The 24,767-nt window shown below is 27.0% G+C and overlaps 3 protein-coding genes across 3 annotated transcripts; 1 reads left to right on the top strand and 2 right to left on the bottom strand.

Moving 5' to 3' along the window:
* Positions 1-564: 564 nt before the first annotated feature.
* On the bottom strand, positions 565-4,174 carry LOC101512163 (ribosomal RNA-processing protein 8-like). Its single transcript, XM_004493543.3, has 9 exons — positions 3,882-4,174; positions 3,742-3,803; positions 3,017-3,068; positions 2,327-2,441; positions 2,135-2,229; positions 1,348-1,454; positions 1,138-1,252; positions 1,013-1,057; positions 565-923 (listed from the first exon to the last, which is right to left on the bottom strand). The coding sequence occupies exons 1-9, from the start codon at positions 4,035-4,037 to the stop codon at positions 852-854; spliced, it is 819 nt and encodes a 272-aa protein (XP_004493600.1). The 5' UTR covers positions 4,038-4,174; the 3' UTR covers positions 565-851.
* Positions 4,175-17,194: 13,020 nt separating this feature from the next.
* Positions 17,195-20,632, top strand: LOC101511851 (protein trichome birefringence). Its single transcript, XM_004493542.4, has 5 exons — positions 17,195-18,502; positions 18,766-18,958; positions 19,052-19,245; positions 19,379-19,537; positions 19,894-20,632. The coding sequence occupies exons 1-5, from the start codon at positions 17,550-17,552 to the stop codon at positions 20,246-20,248; spliced, it is 1,854 nt and encodes a 617-aa protein (XP_004493599.1). The 5' UTR covers positions 17,195-17,549; the 3' UTR covers positions 20,249-20,632.
* Positions 20,633-22,334: 1,702 nt separating this feature from the next.
* LOC101511524 (homeobox-leucine zipper protein HAT14) lies at positions 22,335-24,272 on the bottom strand. Its single transcript, XM_004493541.4, has 4 exons — positions 23,861-24,272; positions 23,237-23,493; positions 23,075-23,154; positions 22,335-23,005 (listed from the first exon to the last, which is right to left on the bottom strand). The coding sequence occupies exons 1-4, from the start codon at positions 24,090-24,092 to the stop codon at positions 22,702-22,704; spliced, it is 873 nt and encodes a 290-aa protein (XP_004493598.1). The 5' UTR covers positions 24,093-24,272; the 3' UTR covers positions 22,335-22,701.
* Positions 24,273-24,767: the final 495 nt, after the last annotated feature.

Below are 24,767 nucleotides of genomic sequence, written 5' to 3'. Positions count from 1 at the left end.
ATATTTTTTTTAAAAATACTCGAGTTCTCCCATGTACACATGACAACGCGACAGGGTGGAAACTGATTTAACTTCCTCCACCTCTGCACCCGATTAATCAGAGAAAACCTGCATCCATCCCCTTTTATAATGGGTGCAAAATTTAGGCTCCATCTCTGTCCGCCACGGAGTTCAGGTTTCTCTGTCTATACCCGCACTCATTAATATATATAAAATTATAAAATTATAAATTATATCTATTATAATTAATATAATAAAATTATTATTATTAGACAATAATAAAATTAAAAAATATTTTCTATAGAAATAATATTATAATTTTAATATTTAAAAAAATACTAAATATATTCAATATGTATATAAAATTTAAAAATTAGAATAATATTATTTGTGGGGCATGTGCAAAGTGGATATTACCACCGCAAACCAGTCCCCGTCTCTGAATTTTAGTTTCGAGAAAAATTTGCACCCGCATGCAATCAAAGCAGATTTTCTCCGCCTTAATTAAGCGGGTTTGGATAGATATCCGCATATGCGGATTATGTTGTCATCTCTACCCGCATGTAACCCTAATTTTCAAAGGGGATTCTTCATATAAACAACCATAAATCTTACATCCATTAGAAATGCATTTAATAAAAATTGGGGATGATGAACCTTGAATGTGAAGAATCAAATAACCCGAGGATGATGAACCTTGAATGTGAAGAAGCAAATAACCCGAGGATGATGAACCTTGAATGTGAAGAACCAAATAACCCGAGTTTGTAATTGACTATCATGCTATAACAAATATGTTTTGACCTTTCTCCAGATAACAACTGTGTATTAACAAATAATTTATCATAATCTCAACGACGCTTGTACAAACAAGGTTTAAGTGATGGCCATTCAATTTCCTTCCTTTTAGCATTTTTCATTTCCTAAATGCAGAAAAGCTAAATCAGTAGAGAGAATAAAATAAGAAAAAATGGAATCAGAAAAATGGAATCACATTTAATTAGCAACATACCTTTTTGGTGAAGTAAAACAAAATAAACATTTTATTTGAGAAGTCCTGCAAAGAATTAACATCAGTAAACACAACCAAACAGTATCTTTATTTAGTGAGGCAATGAAAATGGAACATCTTCATACCCTTTTCACAGAGTTGAATCCTAGCTCAGAAATAGCCTTTGAAAACTTCTCTGGGTCTGCTCCTCCAGTATTTGGATCAAACCTGCTCTTCACTTCTGCTATCAAAAGCCAGCCACTGTTCAAAACAATAATAAGTCAGATTCTGACAAGGAAAGCATGCTCAGTTGAAAAAGAATTAGATAAATTCATTATTATAGAAAAAACACATACCCTGGTTTAAGAACCCTGAATGCTTCTTCAAGGTAAGTTTGATAGTTGGTTCCCATCAATGAAAGACAGAACACAGTGACATCAGCAGATGAGGAAACTAACGGAGTCTACAAGTAATTCACAAAATGAGCATATCTTCTTGTAAGTAATCTAAATAACTGGAATTTTTTTATATAATATATAGTACAACGAGATTGTTCACAATTATGTGCTTCAAATATTATTGAGATTCAATATATAAAAAGTACACGAATTTCAAAATGACATGTCATTTTATTCAGCATTTCATAAATACACGAGTGTTGTCAATCTTGGACCACGGAAAATAGCAATTTGTTCAAATTTCACTATGCTACTGTGTTATAATGCTTGCTATTTATCTATATGACAACACTTTGTCCTAAATTATGTATTGCAGAACAGTAGTGGTTTGTTAAAATTCGACTAGGTTATAGCACTGCTATAGCCGCTACTCGACAACAGGATTTCATTAATGTTTCAGGTACAATCTGTTACGCATGAAATAACACCTCAGCAAATGGTAAAGTCATGAAAGTTAATTGTAGGAAAAGAGGGAAGGCAATCAACTAATTGTTAGTTTATGCTGGGCTTATTGTATTTGTTTTCTCCCATGGCTTATCAATAGGACAAATTGTAACCTAGCAGTAATGAAAGCCTAGAATAATCATTAAACTCTCAAAGAATCGGTGAGAATATAATAATTATTTTCCTAATACATGAAAAAATACACCTGATGAAATAGAGACAATATAAGGCCAGAACTTACATTTGCCATGTCACAGGCAATAACATCAGGATCATTGGAGACAAGGTCGAGAGAGAAGACAGTATTCTTCACGCTTTTGGCAATGAACGCTTCACCTAGAGTGCAACAGAAGCATGGAACATTTAGCATTGAACAAGCCAACTATGGGTATTGTGTAAGAGCTATAATTAACAAAATCAAGCAAATTCTCACCACAACCAAAATCAGCAACAACAAAAGAAGGGCTCTGTTTTTTCAGCCACTTAATAATTACATTAACTGGCTGTTCTGGCCAATTTGACATTTGTGTTCTGTATCCTGCATGATACTATCCAGATAAATGAAAAACAATTGAGACGGCCAGTAAAAATGGGCTACTTAAACCATTAAAATACTAATTGCTAATAAACTAATATGAAAGACGATATTGAGTGCAATCACTAGTCTTGCAAAACGCACTCATGAGATTTTAATTATAAGTTGCTTGGTGAATTCTAATTCTGAATATTTTTTTTTTTGGGTACATCTCTAATTCTAACTTCGATTCTATCATTAACAATGTAGATTTTGTTGTTTAAACTACAAATTCAGGTCTCTAGACCTCATAACAAGTTTAAAATTGCCATAACTTTTCAGTTCAATGTTTTGCCATCGTCCAAATGCATGTTATTCTTTATGAATGTTAGGTCCTTAGTTGAGAGTAGTTAAAACAGAATAATAATAAATGTGACAGGTAGATGCTTGTCTGGTTCTTAATGTGCACATTTTTGGATATTTTACCTAAAGAATGGAATATTCAATTTGAGTTCCGTCGCACAATAAACATTAAAACTATACAACAACATAAGTCTTTTCCAACCTCAGTGTCAGTAAAACAATAAAGTAAATGTAAACAACCCTTACCAAGTTGAATAGCGACGAATCTTCACGGAAATAATCGAGCGCCTCCTTCCCACTGAAAAAAAAGACAGATCCTTAACTCTAGTCAAACCAAAAATAAACAGAAAACAGTTTAGGAAGTCATTACAGGGTCATTTAAACTCATCATTATCAACAAAAATAAAACCAAAAATTTCCTAACTAACTAGGCAATAATCTAATCTCATTTAAATGATGAGCATCCAAAGGACCAAAAATGATTTAAAGAAACATTCTTACCCAATACACTGCCCAAACCACATAAGGGAAGCCACACTGGGCCTCTCTCAACATCCTCTCTAAGGCAAATTTTGGTAAGGTCAAATTGCTAACTTATAGTGGATAGCTCGTAGCATATAAGTTCATATGGTTAGAGTAGAATTGTTTGATAATAACTCTTCTATCACAAGCTTATGTTGTTTTTCACTAACATTTTTACATATGCTACTTCAATAAAGTTTGAGTTTATATAGTTTACAATGTATCAATTTCCCCTTATTATAACCTTAATTATCTCAATTGGAAAACAAAATGAAATATTAATTAAAATAATATTTTGATGTCAATTTATATTTATTAGTTAGTTCGCAGCTTTTATGAGTTATCAGCTTATCAACAATCTGATATAAGGTTATCTACGAACCGAAAAACAGAATCACAAGAAGAATATGAATTGCAGCATTGAGTAATAAATAATAGCAATAACATACGTGCAAGTGTAGAGCTTCTCGTTAATCATCCTGAAGTGTCCACCAGACAACCTTGCTCGCATCTGCAAAATCACCCAACAAACAAATATATCAAATTAAACTCAATAAAAATGAATAAATAAGTAGAATTTTGGGTATACCTTTTCGAAAAAGTTGGAGGATTTTGAGGGTTCATTGGACTTTGTACGCTTCGCAGTAGAAGCTGATGGAATCTCTTGCTCCTTGTTACTTGGTGGTTTCTGGTTCTTCTTCGATACATCATTTTTGTTGTGTCTCTTTCGCTTATTGTTGTTCATTGCCACAATTATAATTTCTAATTCAATGAAACTCTTCTCTTTCTTCCTCCTCTTTACACCCAAAACTAACGGTACTCGACGGTGGGTGCTTTAGCAATTTGCTAGGGTTTTTTCGTTTCATGTATTCGTTGAATTTATGAAAAATATTAAGGATTAATTTTATTTTTTTATTAAAACAATTTAAGATGGAAACTCCGATTTCTTACCCCATTTAAAATTATACTTCTCTATTTAGAAATTTATATTTAAACTTGCAAAATATTCTTAACACTACATTAAAAACAAAAAAATAGTTAATGGTATCTATAATCTGAATTTTTTGAAATAAGTAAATTTTTTTTTTCAAAAAATAAGTTGTCAAGAAAATAGAATTGTATTATTAGTTTATAGATTTTTTATAGATTTTTTTTTTAAATCTAACAAAAGGAACTATTCCAGAAATGCGACCTTGTAGTGAGATTTTTTATTTATTTTAATAATTGAATTATTAATTATTTAATAAATTATAAATAATTAAAAAAATTAAATATCAAAATAATATTAATAATATTAATAAAATAAAATACATTGAGAGAAAAAAATACATCAAACAATTATCAAATAAATCAATAGAAAATTTTTAAAAAAATAATAAAATGTTGTTAATGTAATTAAAATAATAATAATAATAATAATATTTAAAAAAAACTAAAATTTTAATAATAAAATCAAATGAAATATCAAAGTTAAAGCGGTTGAGTAAATGTGCAAAAATAAATAACGTGTTATATTAGTGTAACAATCCACTCCTAGTTTGCAGTTAAATTAGCACTTAATATTGTTTTATTAACAATTGGGTTATTGATTATTTAATAAATTAAAAATAATTAAAATATTTAAAAAATTAATATACTATTAATAAAGTAAAATACATTAAATTGAAAGAAAAAAAAATGAATCCCTAATATTTTACCAATAAAATAGCAACACAACTGTAATTTTTTTAACAACTTCATTCTATTTTTATTTCGATCAAATAATAAAATATTTAAATAATAATATTTTTTTGTTCATTATATCGAAATAAAATTAAGACGGAATTGTTAAGAAAATACAATTGTGTTGTTATTTTATCAGCAAAATATTATGGACACATTATTTATTTTGGCACATTTAGTTTATGTGTTTATTTTTTAAAATAAATGTATTTTCTTTTATTAATTTTTTAAATATTTTAATATTTTTTATTTATTAAATAATTAATAACTCAATTGTTAAAATGGAAAAAAAAAATTATTTCAATAGAAGGTCGCATCCCCGATATGCAACCTCTTACAGAGTTAAAAAAAAATTCTTCGCAATCGCAGGTCGAAGATGCGACATCCTAAATATTTTAAAAAGTAGGATAACTTGATATTTTTTCATGGTACAAAATTTTAAAAAATAAAATAAAATATTATAATAAAAAATCCTTAATTTATCTACAAAATATTATATACACATTATTTGTTTTAGTACATCTAATAAACAGTTTGATGTATTTTTTTTTCTTTTGTCACTATAATTTTAATTTTTTTTCTTTTGTTAATATAATTTTAATTTTTTAAAAATATTTTATTTATTTTTATTAATTAAATTAATAATTATTCAATTGTTATAGTTGAAAAAAAATAACCTTGAAGGTGGATAAAGGTAGAGTAATATAGTATATTTTGTTCAAAAGATAATTTGGTTAAGATTTTAGAAAACGATGATATATTATTACTAATAATACCACTCTCCCTTGTTCATGTTAGAATGGTGGTGGAATTAATTATGCGTTCTTCTAAATATATGTTCAGTCGTACATAAATACGGAAAGATATCGAATTTATTTCAATACTCTAATTAAATATTGACGGGAATATCCAGATACATATTGATTTTCTACTTCCGTAGTGTATAAAATAATGAGAGAAAAAATATACAATAGAAAAAGAATAGAGAAATAGCATTGAGATTAAAAAGTTAATGTTGACTATGTTCTTCGTTGAAGTTTAAAGTGGTAGATAATATACAATACATAATTGTAATTTGTTGAAATTTACAACTACTTTATATTTCTAACCTGTTATGAATTGTCATATTAAATTGTGTTTTCTTATCCACTCTTAAATTAAAATTAAAACTAATAAAATTTAAATTCTTATATTAAAAGCCACATTTTCTATTTTAAATTAAGTTCAAAATTAAATTATGGATCAGAATATCTAAGTTTGATTCTCGATAGGAAACATACTTGTGAGGTTTAACTTACCTCTTATTTGAATACCGTATTATCAAAAATCATTTGAAAATGGCATCGTGGATTAAAAAAATTACAAACTTTTAAAAATAATTTTGAAACTTTCAATCAATGCCAAACTTTCGAAATTTTTGATTTGATCAATTTCGAAAGTTTCGAGCAAGGTCAAACTTTCATAAGTTTTGAGTCGGTTAATTTTGAAACTTTCCAACACTGACAAACTTTTCAAATTGTTGAATGAGTTATTTTCGAAATTTTTCATCAATGCCAAACTTTCAAAAGTGTTGACTCGGTTAATTTTGAAAATTTCCACCAATGCCAAACTTTTGATATTTTTGATTTGGTCAATTTTGAAAGTTTCGAGCAATGCCAAACTTTCATAAGTTTTGAGTTGGTTAATTTCGAAACTTTCCAGCAATGTCAAACTTTCGAAATTGTTGAATTGGTTATTTTCGAAACTTTCCATCAATACCAAACTTTCGAAAGTGTTGACTTAGTTAATTTCGAAGCTTTCCATCAATACTAAACTTTTGAAGTGTTCTCGAATATTTCAAAGCTTCCAATGTTTGAAATTTCTGAAAGGTTTTATTTCAAAATCTTCGAAAGTATGAATAATCTAGAAAAAAAAATGTGTTTCTAAAGTTTCACATTGATAAAATCTTTCGAAATTCTAGAAAAAATATGTTCCGAATATTTCAAAGGTTCGAGAAATACATACTTCTGGGTTTTGAAGGTTTGAAATATTTGAATTTTTCGGTTGTTTAGATTGTTGAATTTCGAAGAGTTGATAGTTTCGAATGAAATGAGTGAAAAAAAAATGGTAATTTTTTTTGAGGTTTTTATGGATGAGAACAAGGATAAAATAGTATTTTTCACTTTGGGATGGAGTGTGAGGTTAAGGTGGGATTGCATAATACATTTCTCCAACAATTATTGTGGCAGCGAATGCCTCTTCTATTTTTCGGCCAAAAAGGCCACCTCTATCTTGTAGCGGTGAAGACCGTCTTTATTTTATTGAGACCCTAAGCCACTTTTAAAGAAACATTTGCAGTACTTGAAATGATTATGTTATTTTTTTAAAAAAAAAACTTATAGGTGAAGAATATGGGGAAAAAAAGGAAAAAATTAGTTAAAAAATGTGGAAAGAAAGAAAGAGTGAAAAACATAATAAAAAGACATATGAATCCAGAAAGAGTGGAAAATTGTGTGAAGAAAGAAATAATGAATAAATTTCTAAATCAAAAGAAATAATGCAAAAAAAATAGTAAAAAACTTTATTGAAAAAAATTTTACAAAGAAGAAAGAGATAATAGATTTAGAGAGAACAAATGTGTGAAGAAATGAGATGGAAAATAATATTATTTGTAGAGAAAAAAAAAAGATTTTGGCAAAAAATAATTATTTGAATTTTCAGTGGTTGTAACAGCCACAAAAAATGTATCTGATATTGTTAGAGGAAGCTACTACTCTTTGTGGGGGGTTTTACGTTTTAGTAGCCCTCTAAATCAATATTTTTAATTTTTTTTTCAGCCCTTAGAAGTAATGGTGGCTAGGGCCGCCTCGTACGTAGATTTTCAATTTTTTTCATGCCTTCTAAAGTACCGGTAGCTAAAGTATTGTAGAGAGAGCTTAAGTTGTCGTTACTACTTTTTGAGTGTAGAGAGTCATATATCACAACTTCATATAATTTGTATTATGCGATATGTAATGGCCAAAGTCATCGCTTCTTGGTGATTGCTTAATGGTTACCACTACTTTTTGTTCCTACATCACCATTTTCTTGTACTACATGAGCATGTTGAACAATTCACAAAATATGTCAACGGAGAGTGGAGAGATGTTTGGTGAAGATGTTTGCAAGCTGAATAGATCATCTTGAATGCATAGAAATCTTTGTTGTTGGTCTTTTCACAAACAAAATGAACATCAAACTTCGTATGTTTGGTGTGTGAGTGAGAGATAGGATTATGGTAAAGAGAAATAACACTAAGATTATCACAAAATAGTTGAGAGTGTCAAATTGGACACCAAATTCACAAAGTAATAATTAAATTTGTCTTGATATTTCAATTATATATTGTTTATTTTAATATAATAATCAATATTTTATCAGTATTAGATAAAAGTACTAGATTTCAATTTTACTAAAGGGGTAAAACATAAAGTCAAAAATATTTATTTTGCTCTTAAATATAAGTAAAAAGAGAGTAAAATAAATTTGACTTAATACCTTTATTTATTTATTTTGAATTTATTTTTATTTATATTTGAGACCCTGTGGAACATTTCACTTGTACTCTATTCATATATAAGAGAAGTACTAGCAAAATAAAAATCTCAATAATTCTTTCTATTGATTAAAATTTATATATAACCCATCCAATTTATGTGAACTCCATACAGTTTAAATATATTATTTAAAATTCAACCAATAAAAATACGTGTAATAAAAAGTGTCTATTAAAAAATATGTTTGTTAGCATTTTTTCAAAATACAATGTCGCCTATGGACTGCAATAAATATTGTGCAAAGCATTTAAGTGATTTGGTCACGCGTCCTTTAACTAATCATAATTTTCACATGGATGATCTTTATATGCATATCCATGTTCCATTCTATTGTCCTACTTGTCATTTTTTGGGTAACAATCCTATTGGTTAGAGGTGGCCAAAAAAACAAAAAAAAACTGAAGAAATTAGTTTGTTAATTAAACCAATTTTTAAATATTAGAATTAAATTAAATTATAATTTACTTAATTTTAATTCAAATCCGAAATAACAAATAATAAATCCCTAATGTTCATAACTGAGAATGACATAATAACAAGTAAAATTCAAATAACACTAATTTAAATCAATTTAAAGAAATAAATAAATGTACTTATTTAAGGAATCAGTTTGAGTTGGTTCCGAGTAAATTAAAATCAATTTAATTCTATTTTTAAATTAAAAATCGATTTAGTTTACTTTTTTAAGTTGTTGTAGTTTTAAACTTTGTCCGCCCCTAGTGCTGGTAATCTCTTCATAGAAGCTCGGGTATATAATTTATTGTTGGTCCCAAATGGTGGTTTCCTGTTTGGTGCCACATATTTTGGGGAATTTAGGATCTTGCATAAAATATCTAAAAATGAAAATATAAGTTTTTGACATAAATTTGCTACTAGTTACTTTTCTTTTTCTTTTGAAAGATGCTGCTATGAAAATAGTTACCTTTCGTATGAAAATAGTTTAATGATATTAATTTGATTATTAATTAACGGACTTTATATTTTTCTATTTAGTAAAAAATATATTAATACATTCAAATTAATAGAATATATTGATCGACGTCTTTACTCTTTATATTCTAGTTCAATTAGTAAAATGCAGATATTGTTAGGTCGGACATCATGTTTTAGATTTGAATTCGAGACTTCAGAGTTGTGCGAGTTAATTATAATAATATTTATCATATTTTCTATAAAAAAAATACATTGTTCGATAACGATACAAATTCAAAATTGCTATAATCAAAATAATAAATTTATGAATAAATTCATAGCATGCATTTAAGTTATTATAAAGCATAAAATAAAACAAAAGTTTACAAACGTAACAAAATTAATTAAAATATCTAAAATACTCAAATATCTGGATTGATGGTGTCAAAGTCATTAAATCATAATAGATTGAATCTAATATATCAATACGCACAAAACAAACATCACAACAAAATAAAAAACCAAATAACACCACACCAATACAACAAACGAAATAAATTGTGCTCATACGATAAAATCAAGATAACACAACAAAAAAACTAAATTTATGAGAAAATTATTTATTTTCCTAAAAAGAAAGAGAAAAAACAATTCAAAGGCATAATTCTAAACTCAAAAAGTGACTCTAAAACAGTCCTGATAATTGGATCTAGAATAAAGAGAGGTGCTTTAGATAGAGAAGTAATGGGCTGTGGAAAGTTTTTATAAAAAATGATGAAAATATTTGAGAATAAAAAATTTAATGATAGTGATTCTTACACCAAAAACCAAGCAAAAGACTTGTATTTTTATTTATATGTATGATTTGTCTAAGATGTTGGGAGAGGAGATCGAAATGCTTCTTTTCCAAGTTCATAACGACTGTGGTTCTCTAAGAAATAGCATTGGTAACTTAAGTTTGAAATTTGAAAGATGGTATTGACTTATCAATCTGAATATGATATTGTAACGAGTTACGACCCTTAAACTGTGTTTAGTGGGTCATCGAAGATTCCACTTTTAGTCTGAATTCATAACTTTGAATACTTCTTCTTAAATTGGAAACTTCTTCTTAATTAGCTAGTTGATGTTTATAAAAATAACAACAACAAAATATAAATAATAATTAGAAAATATAACTTGCACATATTATTTTCAAAAGAATACTTAGATCCAACAATGTGCTATTTATATATTCAACAACGAGGCCTGAGATTTCATTAAGTAACTACCTCTCATTCATTTGATTATTAAATAATTAAGGTTAAATTGCAAAGAATAATTGATTAATTGAATCAACAGAAAGTACGTAAGCTTGTCTTTTTATTAGAGGGGAACGTACTAAGAGAGTTCCAATATAGGACGAAGAAAAAGACATGATGCCATCCATCCATGTCTTCATGATTGAAAGGATAGATTATTGACAAAAAGGGTGCATCATGTCTAGAGCTGGTAAACTAGTTTGGATCAAATGAGTAGTACCGGATGGCTCACATATTAGTATAGATCCAACCGTATAAAAGGAAAGTAAAAAATAAACGATTTTTTTTTTGACGCAGTACATTTATCCCACATTAAAAACTGGATTGGGTCGGGTCGCTTGTCTACTTTTTGTAAAAAAAATTATTACCAGCAAAATTTAGAATGACTCAAATAAAAGTTTTCTTTTATTTTATTTTTGGATAGATTTTAAAAAATGGTCTTTTTTAGTTAATTTTGAAAATAAAATTAATAAATCTGGCCATAATTAAGAAAGAAAAGAAAACTTAATTTACTAAAAACATTACGAAAATGTATTATGCTAAAAGTCGAGAACAATATATCATTGTTGTGGTATTTCTATTGCCAACTAAAAATAAAACCGTTAGTCCAACAATTTCGTTGATTCATCTTCGTTCGTGACTAATGTTTGCTGACATCAATACTAATTTCAACTTCACCCTCTTGTTTTGAATACTTAACGCGACCATATTATATATGGTGTTGGTGTTATGTATTATAATTTTATTGTCAATAATGTGGTAAGTGATTGATGATGTTTTTATATTTTAATTTGTTTTAATTTTTATTAACTAATAAAAAATATCAAGAAAAAAATAGATCTTGAGTAACAGCTAAAAATAGATGGGTCAATCTTGATAAAATATGACAGGCCAATCCAAATTAATTCATTTATATCAACGAACCATTTCATAACAAGTCGAGTTGTGTCAGTCTATTTGACATCTCGAATTATGATATGAATACAAACCTGTAAATAATTAGTAAGTGATAAAAGTGTTGTATTTTAATAGGCCCTATTGGAGTATATGTAGGTAAAAATGAGTAAAAATTGTTTGTTTTTGCAAAATATTTTTATAATTAAAATATCTTTATATTATTAGTTAATTATAACTATTAAATAGTTAGAAATGTTGGATAATTTTTATAATTACTTCATATAATGAAATTTAAAATCATTTATAATAATTACAAATAATTTAAAATGGTCAAATGGGTTGGACCCGTTAAAGTGACACATTTAATCGTTTTTTATAAAAAAAAAAATTGAGATTTTTAATTCGTTATTATTAGTTGACCCGCCTCATCCAAAAAAGTAGGGTGTGACGAATCGAAGCGGATTTGTCTTAAATAAATTTTTTGTTAATCATAAGTCTTATTTCATAATTGTTTATCAATTCACAAAATATTATAAGACTTTGTTAATATTTTATGGTTTCGTGATTTCAACTTCACATTTCTAATAATTTGTGATTGATATGGTGAAAATGTTAATTTTTTATGATATATTTTATATTTTTTGATGATGAATTACGAATGAATAATAATTTTTATATTTTTGTTTAACTTGTTAGTTTTATATTTTAATTTCTTTGAATAGTCTTTAATCTTATTTTATTTATACAGTTCTATACTAATTTATTATTATGAGAAAAAAAATAAAAAAATTAGCAGTCGGTTTGCAAACCCGCCATATTATTACTAGTTGACTTGCTCCAAAATAAGGTAGAACGAGTTTACTCGTTTTACCATCCTACAAAGAATCCATCAAATGGCACATTATCAAATATTATTAATAAAAATGACAAGTGCATATAAAATAAACTACACATTAAGTTATGGGGAGACAATATTGTAACATGTGAAATTAGGGTGTTAAAAAATTTTAAATTTAAAAGTTGAAGTCTAAAATATCATTTCCATTAAAATAAGGAGCAAAAATGTATGTAAACAATTTAAATATGCACGCTCTTTTGTCAAATCTTCCAACACCACCGTTTAACATTCTAACCACCGTCTTAATCTTAATTAATACTATATACTTAGATAATACTTTAAAGTCAAATTTTTTTATAATATCAATACATCACAGTCTTGATTCTTTATCAATCAGTTTATATCTAAAGTGATCGTGAAAACTGTGAATCTATGATTAATAATCTCTATTTGTTTGTTAATAAAATAATTTATTATAAACTGTTATTTTAAACTATTAGTATAATAAATATACATTTATATTGTAAAATATTTTTATAATGGTATTTAATAAAAATATTACATATTGTCATATAAATTTTTATAATATAATATTTTATTTTTATGGAATGTCATTTTAAAATTAATTTAAATTCAACGGTGTATATCCACTTTCTTTTATATTGATTATTACATTTATCTCTAATTATAAATATCATTTGAGAAAAAAATTATCTTTAAATATAAACATTATTTTAATTTATTAAGTGCATTTATTATTATTTTTTTAAATATAATGTTTATTAATTTTATTTTTTATCTCACAATAAATGTTATTTTAGTAAAAATTATCTTAAAATAAATATCATTCATGATTTTTGATGCAATTTTAATTATTATTTTTATAATAATCTTAAATAATTATTATATATATAATTTCTAAAATATTATTATATTTTGTATTTTGAATAATGAAATATTTATCAATAATTAAGATAAATAATATTATAAAATAATTTTTTTATTATTACATTTTCTTAATATGCATAACAAATTTTAAATAACACTAATTATAAAAAGAAGAAGTATTAATATATCTTAAAATAAATAAAAAATTAAATTTAAAATATTTAAATACAAATGTTATCTTATGAACATAAAATAAATTTATACTATAAAAGAAGGAAGTTGTATTACAAAATTTATGTCAAACTGATTCATGTTTCAAACTTTTTTAAATTAAACTCTTTATTATGTTCTTAATCCACATGTATCGGCAGCAGCTCTTACACCACACAATTCGAAACAAAACTTGTTATTTATTTTAATTATTAACAAATGTTTTAACGTATTTGTTAATATAATTCTAATTAACATTGTTTATTATTTTTAATATAATAAATTTTATTATATATTCATAATGATAATTTATTAATAATTAACAAAAATAATTTGATAAATATTATATTTTTATTTATTTATATATTTTAATAAAATAACATTAATCTTTTTTTGACATACTATCTTTTATTAATTAAAATTTACATAATTTCAATAAATTTAAATAAGACTCACATAATTTAAATTTCAGAAGGTTGTGTGTTAAATTATGTGAGTCGATAAATTTCTTTATTTTTTAATATATATAAATGATTAAATAAGTTAATATTTTGAGGTGGATAAATTATTTTATAAAGGAAAAATAAGAATGAAAAAGAACCGACACGGAAGGGCAAACAAAGCGCGTGTGGTATACATAGCCTAAACGAGCGTGATAAAGAAAGGGGCAGAGGTCCATATCATAGATCGGAGCCGTTGAGTTGAATTTGGATGGAAAACAGTGATGCCACGCAATCCTCCTTCTACGTACGGAGGTCTTCGCGGTACGGTGGATTCATAATACTATTTTTTTTTTCCTTTAAGATAAAGGATAGATTATTCATGTTTCTTCTTTTCTTATATTTTTTTAAATACTAATTTTTTATGGTAGAAAATGCCTTGACTCGTCGACGCCTCTCAATTCATTTTGATTTGATATGATTTTAATTAATTTATAAAATAGAAAGATGCACTCTAATTTTTTAAGACTTATTTTTGGGCTATTGCAAATGGTTAATTCCTGAACTGCATAATTGAATTTTGCAATTTCTGTAATTAAGCATGATTGCACGAAGATGTTGTAAATTTATACTATAAATAATTATTTGTTAAAAAATATATATGTATCCATCATAACTAAAATTCACCGAAGATTTGATTTATATAAAATAAACAATTTATTTAAATAATAAATCAAATAGTTTCAATTATTAATAAATGATACTATATACTATCTAATTAATCATAAAGAATGTCAATATCAAAATGCTTTCATATTTATGTATTCATGTACATGATACTGTCTGATCACAAAATTTTCAAATTTTATTTTTCGAAATTCTCTATTATTTTTGTTGTGGTTGTGAATTAAATTGGACCGTGCAAATCTAATATTCCAATTGCAAACGCGGCTTCACCGACACTACCAAATTCCAGCACTTAAATTAATTAATCCTACAAACAAAAGCATGGGTCATTATTTTCTTTTTCTTACTTTCTTCTTTTCTTATCCATCCAACCAAGAAAAGAGATTTAGTAATTTTAAAATCCACAGATGAATAAATAAAATCTAGACGTGAAATAGATAAATAACTAAAATATAATAAATTTTATTGTTAATAACGTTTTTGTAAAAAAAAGTTCGGTTCACAGTGATCGTTTATTCTTTATATATAGATACATTATTTTAGTTTCAAAAGAGCAAATGACTTTAGCTAAGATTACATATGTTTTTTAATAATGCTAACAAACAATCTCTAATATACATTTTTTAATATATTTTATTGGTTAATTAAAATATTATATGAATTCTACAAAATTAATATAAGACTCACATCATTTGGGGATATTTTTATGAATGTTAATTAAAATATTATATGAATTCTACAAAATTAATATAAGACTCACATCATTTAGTGATATTTTTATGAATTTTAATTAATTAAAGAGGATATGTTATTAGCATTTTTGTTGTTCTCATCCTCTTAATAAATAATAGGTTAAAAATTTAGAGTTTGAATTCTCTAAATCCAAATATCTCTCAATTTTTATAGATCGTCTCTATTTCTTTTTAATTGTATAATTGTTTTTGAATTTGTTAATTGGATAAAAAATTTATGTCGTATAAATCATGCATATAAATTTTTGTGAAAATCTAAAATCATTTTATACATTATTAAAATATGTTGTTAGCATTTTTGTTGTTTTCATCCTCTTAATAAATAATATGTTAAAAATTTAGAGTTTGAATTATCTAAATCCAAATATCTTTCAATTTTTATTGTATAGTTGTTTTTGAATTTTTTAATTGGATCAAAAATTTATGTCGTATAAATCATGCATATAAATTTTTGTAAAAATTTAAAATTATTTTATACATTATTAAAATATATCAAAATTAACATATTATGCATTTTTATTGAACAACATTAATTTTTATGAATTTCAATAATATATCAATAATTTTAAATTATTGTCTAATTTTACATGTATGATATCTACGACATAAATTTTAAATCCAATGAAAATAAAATAAAATTAAAAGAAATAAAAATGATTGATAGATATTAAAAGAAATTTAAATTGAGTTGATCGAAACTATTATTATATTATATTTCTTTCAGTTTTATTTATAAGAAAACTTTGAAGTATTTTTTGATACTATATATAAAATATTATAATTTTTAAAGTGCATTTATTGTTTTTGTATCTTAATTTGAGATATTTATCTTTTAAATATTATTAATGAATATTGAATATTTCACAATTTTCAATCAAATATATTTGTAAAAATAGTCCAAAAAAATTAATAACTACATTAATATTTTTTTTTTAATAAATGAGAGTAGTAATAATATAGAAAAAATATATTTTTGTGGTCGCTTTACTTAATTTCATGTAACAATTTGATTATTTATGTTTTAAAATGTCAACAATGTAATTAATTTTTATAGAAACTCAAAATATCCATCATCATCATAAAAAAAAATTCAAAAAATCTATTATCAATTTCAATAAAATTCATATATTTATCGAATACATAACTCAAATTTTCAAATAAACTGATATTTTCATCTCCATAGTAACAACAACATCAAATAAATAACTCACATTTTATATCTTCTTCTTTTTAAAATGTGAGTTATCTTGTTCGATGAATTTTATGTTGTTGTTGGAAACGAAAATATTTGTTTATTTAAAAATTTAAATTATAAATTTATTGAAAATATAGATTTTATTGAAAATAATTACTAATTTTTCTGTTTTGTTTAAAGATGATGATGAATCTTTTGAATTTATGTAAAAAATATAACATTGTTTATATTATAAGGCATAAAAAATTAATTTAATACTTAAAATTAAATAAATAATCAAATTAAAAATTTAAAAAAAACAACGTAATTGTTAAATAAAATTAAAATTAAGATAAGAAATCGTCCAATACATTTGAACAATAATCCAATGGTAGTGTAAGTTCGGTGACACATAGACAGTGTAACACCATGCGTACCCTTAAAAAAATCCATCATATGACAAGGATAATCGTCGGCACCGCAAACTAATGCTCCTTCCCTCCTTCTTTCTTTCTTTCTTTCTTTCTTTCTCATTTCTGCATCACTTCCATTATTTATTATTTCTCTATCTACACTTTTGACTTAAAGTCTAGTTACTACTATTGTGCCATTGTAAACACACTTTAGTTTTAGTGTTTGTTTTAGTGGTAGTTAGTGTGACTGGCCAAACATCACTCACATTTTTTGTTCTCTCTTTTTCACTTTCACTCTCATGTGCCAAAATAACTAACTGTATTTTACTACTATCACACAACCACTTCATTTATCTATCTATAGATCTCATTTTCATTCACAACACTAACAAAATACAGACACAACACAACACAACAACACATCCTTTCAAACTTTGTACCTTCATCCATGGCTGATGCCACTAAGTATGTTCCCATAGGTGGTGGGAACTTACACACTACAACATTAGACCTCAAAAACCTCTTCTCCATTCTCAAAACAAGAACAACACTTGCTTTTGCTTATGTTTTTATCTTTCTTTTCATTGCTTTCACTGTTTTCTTAGCTTTTTCTCCTTCTCCAAATGCTTCTTCACCTTGGTTCACCAACATATTCTCACCCTCATCATCTACAACTTCACCAACTTCATCAAAATCTCAACTTTCTTCCATTTTCTCATACTTTTTCCCCAACACCAACAACACCAATGTTTCTTATCCTTTTGATCCTCTTCAAAACAACACTTCTAGTACTAGATCTACCAATGCAACTTCTCTTTCTCAATCTCATATTCCAAACACAATTGAAAAAACTATCAATAGTAACATAACCTCTGTTCAAAACTCATCACAAGATGCAGTTCCTGTTCCTGTTCCTGTTCAAATTCCAATTCCAAACACAAACAATACCAAAATTACCAACCTCACTTCTCAAATTGTTAAAAAGGAACCATCTTTTGTAATAAATCAAACTTCCCATTCTGATGAAGCTATAGCCAAAGACAAAGCTATGAACTCAAATCAAACAAAAAATGCTACTGCTGAAGGAGTTCCAATTACTCCTAACAAGAATTTGAGTTCTAATTCTTCTTCATTGAAGGATGTTGTGTTGAATAATTACACAGCTTCTCTTGCTAAGAAACAGAACAACAAACATGAAGAAAAGAAGAAAGACGAGTGGATGGAGTCTTTGATGAAGTGTGATTTTTTTGATGGAGAATGGGTTAAGGATGATTCTTATCCACTTTATAAGCCAGGTTCTTGTTCTGTGATTGATGAACAGTTCAATTGTATTGGAAATGGAAGACCTGATAAAGATTATCAGAAATATAAATGGAAACCTAAGGGATGCAGCCTCCCAAGGTATCATCCAAATCTGTTAAATTTTTTTGTTTTTGTTTTTATGGTTTTTAAAACTGTTTTTGTGTTTGCTTAATGTTCAGATTTGTCTTATTTGTGTTGGTTTTTTTACTTGTCATTGGTCAATGTTATGAGTTGATTGTGGAGTTTTATTTATTAATTTTGCATTTTACTGTAATTGATTTATCTTCCAATTTGTTGGGGGGTTTCAATTGGGTTGAATCATTAATATTTGTGTGTAATTCAACTTGTTGTGTTACTAATAGGTTGGATGGACATAAAATGCTTGATTTGTTAAGAGGCAAGAGATTGGTTTTTGTTGGTGATTCTCTCAATAGGAATATGTGGGAATCACTTATTTGTATACTAAGAAATTCTGTGAAAGATAAAAGAAAAGTTTATGAAGCAAATGGAAGAGTCCATTTTAGAGGGGAAGCCTCTTATTCATTTGTATTTCAGGTAAAGTATTGATTTGTTATGTGTGTTTTTTGTGTCTTTGTTTTGTTACTCTTCTTCTAATGATATTGGTTTTGTATCAATGGTCTTGTGTAGGATTATAAATTCTCTGTGGAGCTTTTTGTGTCTCCATTTTTAGTTCAAGAGTGGGAAATGCCTGATAAAAATGGAACAAAGAAGGAAACACTTCGTCTCGATTTAGTTGGAAGATCTTCAGATCAATATAAAGATGCAGATATCATTGTTTTTAATACTGGTCACTGGTGGACTCATGATAAAACTTCTAAAGGGTAAATGCATTATTATGATTTCGCGTTCGAAGTGATTGCAAATTTGGATTTGAGGCTTATTTCGCTCTCATGATTTTTTTTCAAAGATAGATTATGAATGTTATAACTAAGTTTTGAGTTTGGAAATTTTCAGGAAGGACTATTACCAAGAAGGTAGCCATGTCTATGATGAATTGAATGTTCTTGAGGCGTTTCGAAGAGCTATAACAACTTGGAGCAGGTGGGTTGATGCCAATGTAAATCCATCCAAGTCCATAGTCTTGTTTAGAGGCTATTCTGCTTCTCATTTCAGGTAAAGTTCAAATGAATTGGTTATACTTCTTCTGGTCTAACACATTTAATACTCTTGGTTTTATTTTCATTACTCCCGAATTGAGAATGCGTTTCTTCCATGTCTGTTATTAGACTATGGAACTAGAAAGAATGGTTGATCATTTAAGCTTCTTTGTTTCTATCACGGTTATCAAATGGTGGAGATTCATGTCATGAATTGGAAGACCTATATACTGAATTACAAACAAAACCTTATGAATTGTAAAATACACAATCAATAAAAATATGGAGATTTATGTCGCAATTCATGTCCAAAAAAGAAACACACTCACATGTATCAAGATACTGATAACCATGGTTTATATTTTAATGCAGTGGTGGACAATGGAATTCCGGCGGACAATGTGACAGTGAAACGGCACCCATCGATAACGAGAAGTACCTAACGGAGTACCCGCCTAAGATGAGAGTGTTGGAGAAGGTTTTGAATAACATGAAAACTCATGTAACCTACCTGAATATCACTAGAATGACAGATTTCAGGAAGGACGGTCATCCCTCGATATACAGGAAGCATAATCTGTCACCCGAAGAACAAAAATCGCCGTTGAGATTCCAAGACTGCAGTCATTGGTGCCTTCCGGGCGTTCCCGACACATGGAATGAGATTCTCTACGCCGAACTTCTAATCAGAGAATATCGAAATCAGCAACAGAAGAAGAGAACATAGGTAGTGAACTACCATGAAATCTTCTACCTCACTTATACATTATATCCAATGAGTTGTTAAAGATGAAATAGATACAGATGCAATATACCATTCTTGTTCTATCCATATCAAGGATAGGAAGAAAGAAACAAAACCATACAGAATGTATTTTTTTTTCCCTATTTTTCTTAAAAAGTTTAGTGAAACCGTCTATATATATAATTAAGAGATGTGGTTACCATGAGTTGGTGAGGAGAAGAGAGAATACTATGTTGATTTATTTAATCATTGTAAATCATATTGTCCTTTGTATCTTCATTTTCTTTTCTAGCCTCAAAGGCTGATTGCTATTGTAAATCTCTACTCAACTAGATTTTGTTTAATGTAATCAAATTAAACACTCTATGACATGCTACACTGATTAGTAGGTTTGTTTGTCATTATTTTCAAAAAGATTGAAAATATTCTTTCTAAAATGAAATATAAGTAGAAAGAGGTATTTAAAAGTTGCCGTGATATAAATTTTAGATCAGATTCATGAACTATTCAATAATAAATGTAAAAGTTTCAATTGCAGCAGATAAAATTTCTCTGCATTTTAACAGGAAGGTGAAAAACTTATTAAACAAAATATGGTCAGTGTACATATCTCATCTGCCTCAGATTCAGCGGCCATGCAAAATTAAAACAACAATCGATATAAGAGGCAGAAGAACATTGCATCTGATCAGTGCTGCGTTACACTATGATTATAGTTTGCAGATTCTTTATAACCATTTTTTTTGGGACAAATTTATGACCAACTGAGTTCATATTTTTTACAATGATCTATTGAGTTAAGTAATTTCCTGTTTTTAACAATAACCAATTTGTTTCATCTATAATCTATTTCATAAAATACATCAAGAAGAAAATTATATTTAACACAAATTTCTTTATGTTTGTTTATATTTTACATTATTTTTCCATACATTGCACTTGCACCCATCTAAGATCTAGTTATATTTAATTAGTATTGTTTTCTCAATTAATGCATTTTTTCATGAGAAAAAATAAACAATTAAATAAACTATTTGCCAGACATATAAAACAAAAAATAAAAAGAAGTTGCAAAACTGAAGGTAAAACTCAAGCAAAAAATAATAAAATTATGATCACATATACTTTACTTATTATTGTGCATATTTATTTATTTGATCATATAATTCAACCAATAGTGATGTGTTAAATGAAACACGTGTTTTATTCTTTATTCATGTATATAGAAGGAGAATTTATCCTCTTAAGATATTCGAATAATTGTCTAAGCTATTGTTACTATTTCTGTTAGTTGACAGCTATGAAGTCATAACTCTCTTAAGTTAGTTACCAGTTATTTTTATTTTTATTAAGCTTTGGCCTATGTAATATAAATAGTTTAGTCATCGCCTTGTAAACTTACTTTTTTTCGATCATTCATTTTTGTAATTCATAATCATCAATGAAAGAAATGTCTTCAGTATTTTCTCTCTGTTTCTCATTTCTTTCATTCAATTCAATCTATAATTTGACATACGATGAACCCTAAATTTTTCACCTAAAGCATACATCTATTTACATATGTATATAACTCTTTAATCACTATTATAAACAAATAAAAAATGTGTCAAACCTACTATTATAAACAAAAATTAATTATTTATGAACCATCTGATGTTGTTATTCCTATTATATGCTTCATATAATTCAAAAATAGTTGAATGTTGGACAATAAAAAGAACAACCTAATAATTTTGAATGTGTTTTACATGGAATTTAATAAATTAATTTGCATTTAACTGAATTTTTTAACCACCATACAAGTAAGTGTTTTTTTTTTTTTTTTTTTTTTATAATGGTGATCAGATGGATTATTGTATTAGTATTTAATTATATTGTCAATTTTTGAATATTTTTTCACAAAAGATTATTAATTCCTTAAAAAATTTCTTATTATAAGTTTCTTTTATTATTTATTATCATTACTCTTATTATTTTGATGTATCTACTCCTTATAAGATGTAAGTTCTTCCTTACATTAGAAATACCCTAACTTAAAAATAATGAAATAAATGATGAAAGCGTAGTATGAAACTGAAACATCCAAACATCAATTATTTATTATCAATATATCTAACCACAACCAGACATGTAAAGAAATAAAACATGGGTTTCATTTCATGTTTCCATGGACAAAATCAATTGTACTTGATTGATCAAACAAAAAAGGTAATTCTTTCCATCAATAACACTTAAGTTAATAGTTTCAACAACAAAAAAATAACTCTTAAGCTAATAATAACGAACAAAACAAAGGAATAAAAGAACAAGGAAAAAATTTTAGGAAAAGAAACTGTACAGAAATGGAAAAAAGAAAAAGAAAAGGGGGGTGCGTGAAGTGGAATGTTGTTTGTGTATATCTCTCTAATTGATCTAAAATAGGAAAATTGGGAAATTTAATGGGCCTGCTGCGTGTGGGCCTGTCCATTAGGTAATGAGAATATTGTGGGCTTACGAAGAGAGAGTTGAGAAGCATTATTATTGTTGGTGAGGGCGGTTCCGGTGGTGTTGGTGGCGACCCTTTCACAAGAAGGACACATAGTGAGTGTGGTAGCTGGAAGTTGCATGTAGAATGGTTTAGAAGTTTTCAAAGCTCTCAATTCTTGAAGTTCCTTTTGTAACCTTCTATTCTCTTCTGTTAGACTCTCACAACATCTCTTTAAGTACTCACAATCCACTTCCGTTTGCTTTAACTTTGTCCTGTATAATTTTCATTTTCATTTTTTATAAGGATAAATAAATAAATAAATAAACTTAATTAATTCTTACCTTGCTCTTCTGTTCTGAAACCAAACTTCTACTTGACGTGGACGAAGATTTAATTGTTTTGCAAGAGCAAGTTTCTGTTTCTGCAGATTTTTAAAAATAACAAATTAAATTAATTTGGGTTGATTAAAAAAAAAGAGAGAAAAAGGAAAGAAGTGAAATTACGGGATTGAGAGTGGTGTGTTCTTTGAAGGTGTCTTCAAGAAAAGCTGATTGATCCTTAGAGAGTCTGAGTTTCTTCCGAGTGGACCCATTTTCTTCTTCATCATCATCGCTAGTACTATTTCTATCCGCACCCCCCTCACGACTACTGTTTCTTCCAGCACCATTCATCATACAGAATTCCATCTGAAAACATGACACACCACTATTGGGTGATTCTCCTTCGTCGTTATCCAACACCCTCGCCGGTTCCATACCCACTGCACCAATAAACAACTATACTTTATTTTCTTGTCAAAATATTTTTTTTTTATATTTATTTCTATAAATATTAAAAATACAGTAAAGAGTATTCTATAGACAATGTCAAGTAGTACAAATTAAACTAGCAAACTGCGTTACTTAGTGTTGTTTGAGAGAATAAATATAAATATGCTAGTAACTGTTTTTAATTTCTTCTATGGATATTATCCATTAAACTTTATTTTTTTTATATAAACAAAATATCTTGTAGAATTAGATAGTGACTTTTAAATAGAGTTAATAAGTGAAGTTATAACTGTTGCAATATTTGATATTACAAAGAAGAAAAAAAAATATATAGAAGAGAAGATCGAGGGTGTTTACGTGCATCGTTGAGCCAGGGGATTGGAACGAGTGGAGAAGGGTGGGAACGAAGAACAGGTGTTGAAGGAAGAAGGTCGAGCTGAATGGGAGAATCTGAGGAACCTCTATTTTGGTTTGAGGATTTAGCAGCTTCTTCAAGTTGTATGCAAGAATCTTTGTTAGGTAATTTTGTTGGGTTTTCAAACAAAGAAAAGGGTTTTGGTGTGTCTCCTAAGCTCAAAGCTAGCTCCATCTTTCAACTACTTAAGATGCTATGTCAAAAGAATGGTAGTAGTAATATTTCAAAGGGAGGAAGGAAAGTAGACACAGTTTTTAAAGAGGACAAATGGACAATGAATTCCCAAACCAAAAGTCTATACTCTATATATTGTGAGTTTCGGGTTCAAAACCAAGGAAATTAATTAAGTCTCAAATTACTAACAAAAATATTCCAAATTCACATTATTTTATTGCTATCTATTTCTTTTCTTACTTCGTCAACTTATTAAGTCTATTAAATTATTATATCTTATATATACTCTATGAGATGTACGGCAGATATCTGTTTTTTTAAATTTCACATATATCCTTTTTTTCCCTAGATATAAGACACTTCCCTAATTAAATACAAAATTATAATTAATTTAATTTATAATCGATTAATTTTATTAAAATATTAAATAAAAATAAAAATATTTACATAAGTTAGAAAAATAAATATTCAACACTGCTATATAAATGGAAGTACTCTTATAAAGTATAATAACTTAATTTTTTGTGGTTGTTCTTGATCTTACTCAACAGATCTAATATTAAAATGTAAAACTTATAATTTAATTATGAAACTTGAAAGATAATTAGTAAATAATACAGATGAAACTTATAATTGAGTAATTCAAATATTCATCAGATTTTCAACATTTAATTA

Source organism: Cicer arietinum, chromosome 3, assembly GCF_000331145.2.
Source record: "Cicer arietinum cultivar CDC Frontier isolate Library 1 chromosome 3, Cicar.CDCFrontier_v2.0, whole genome shotgun sequence".
NCBI lineage: Eukaryota > Viridiplantae > Streptophyta > Magnoliopsida > Fabales > Fabaceae > Cicer > Cicer arietinum.
Note: the sequence above shows the minus strand (reverse complement) of the source record. Positions and strands in the feature narration are given on the sequence as shown.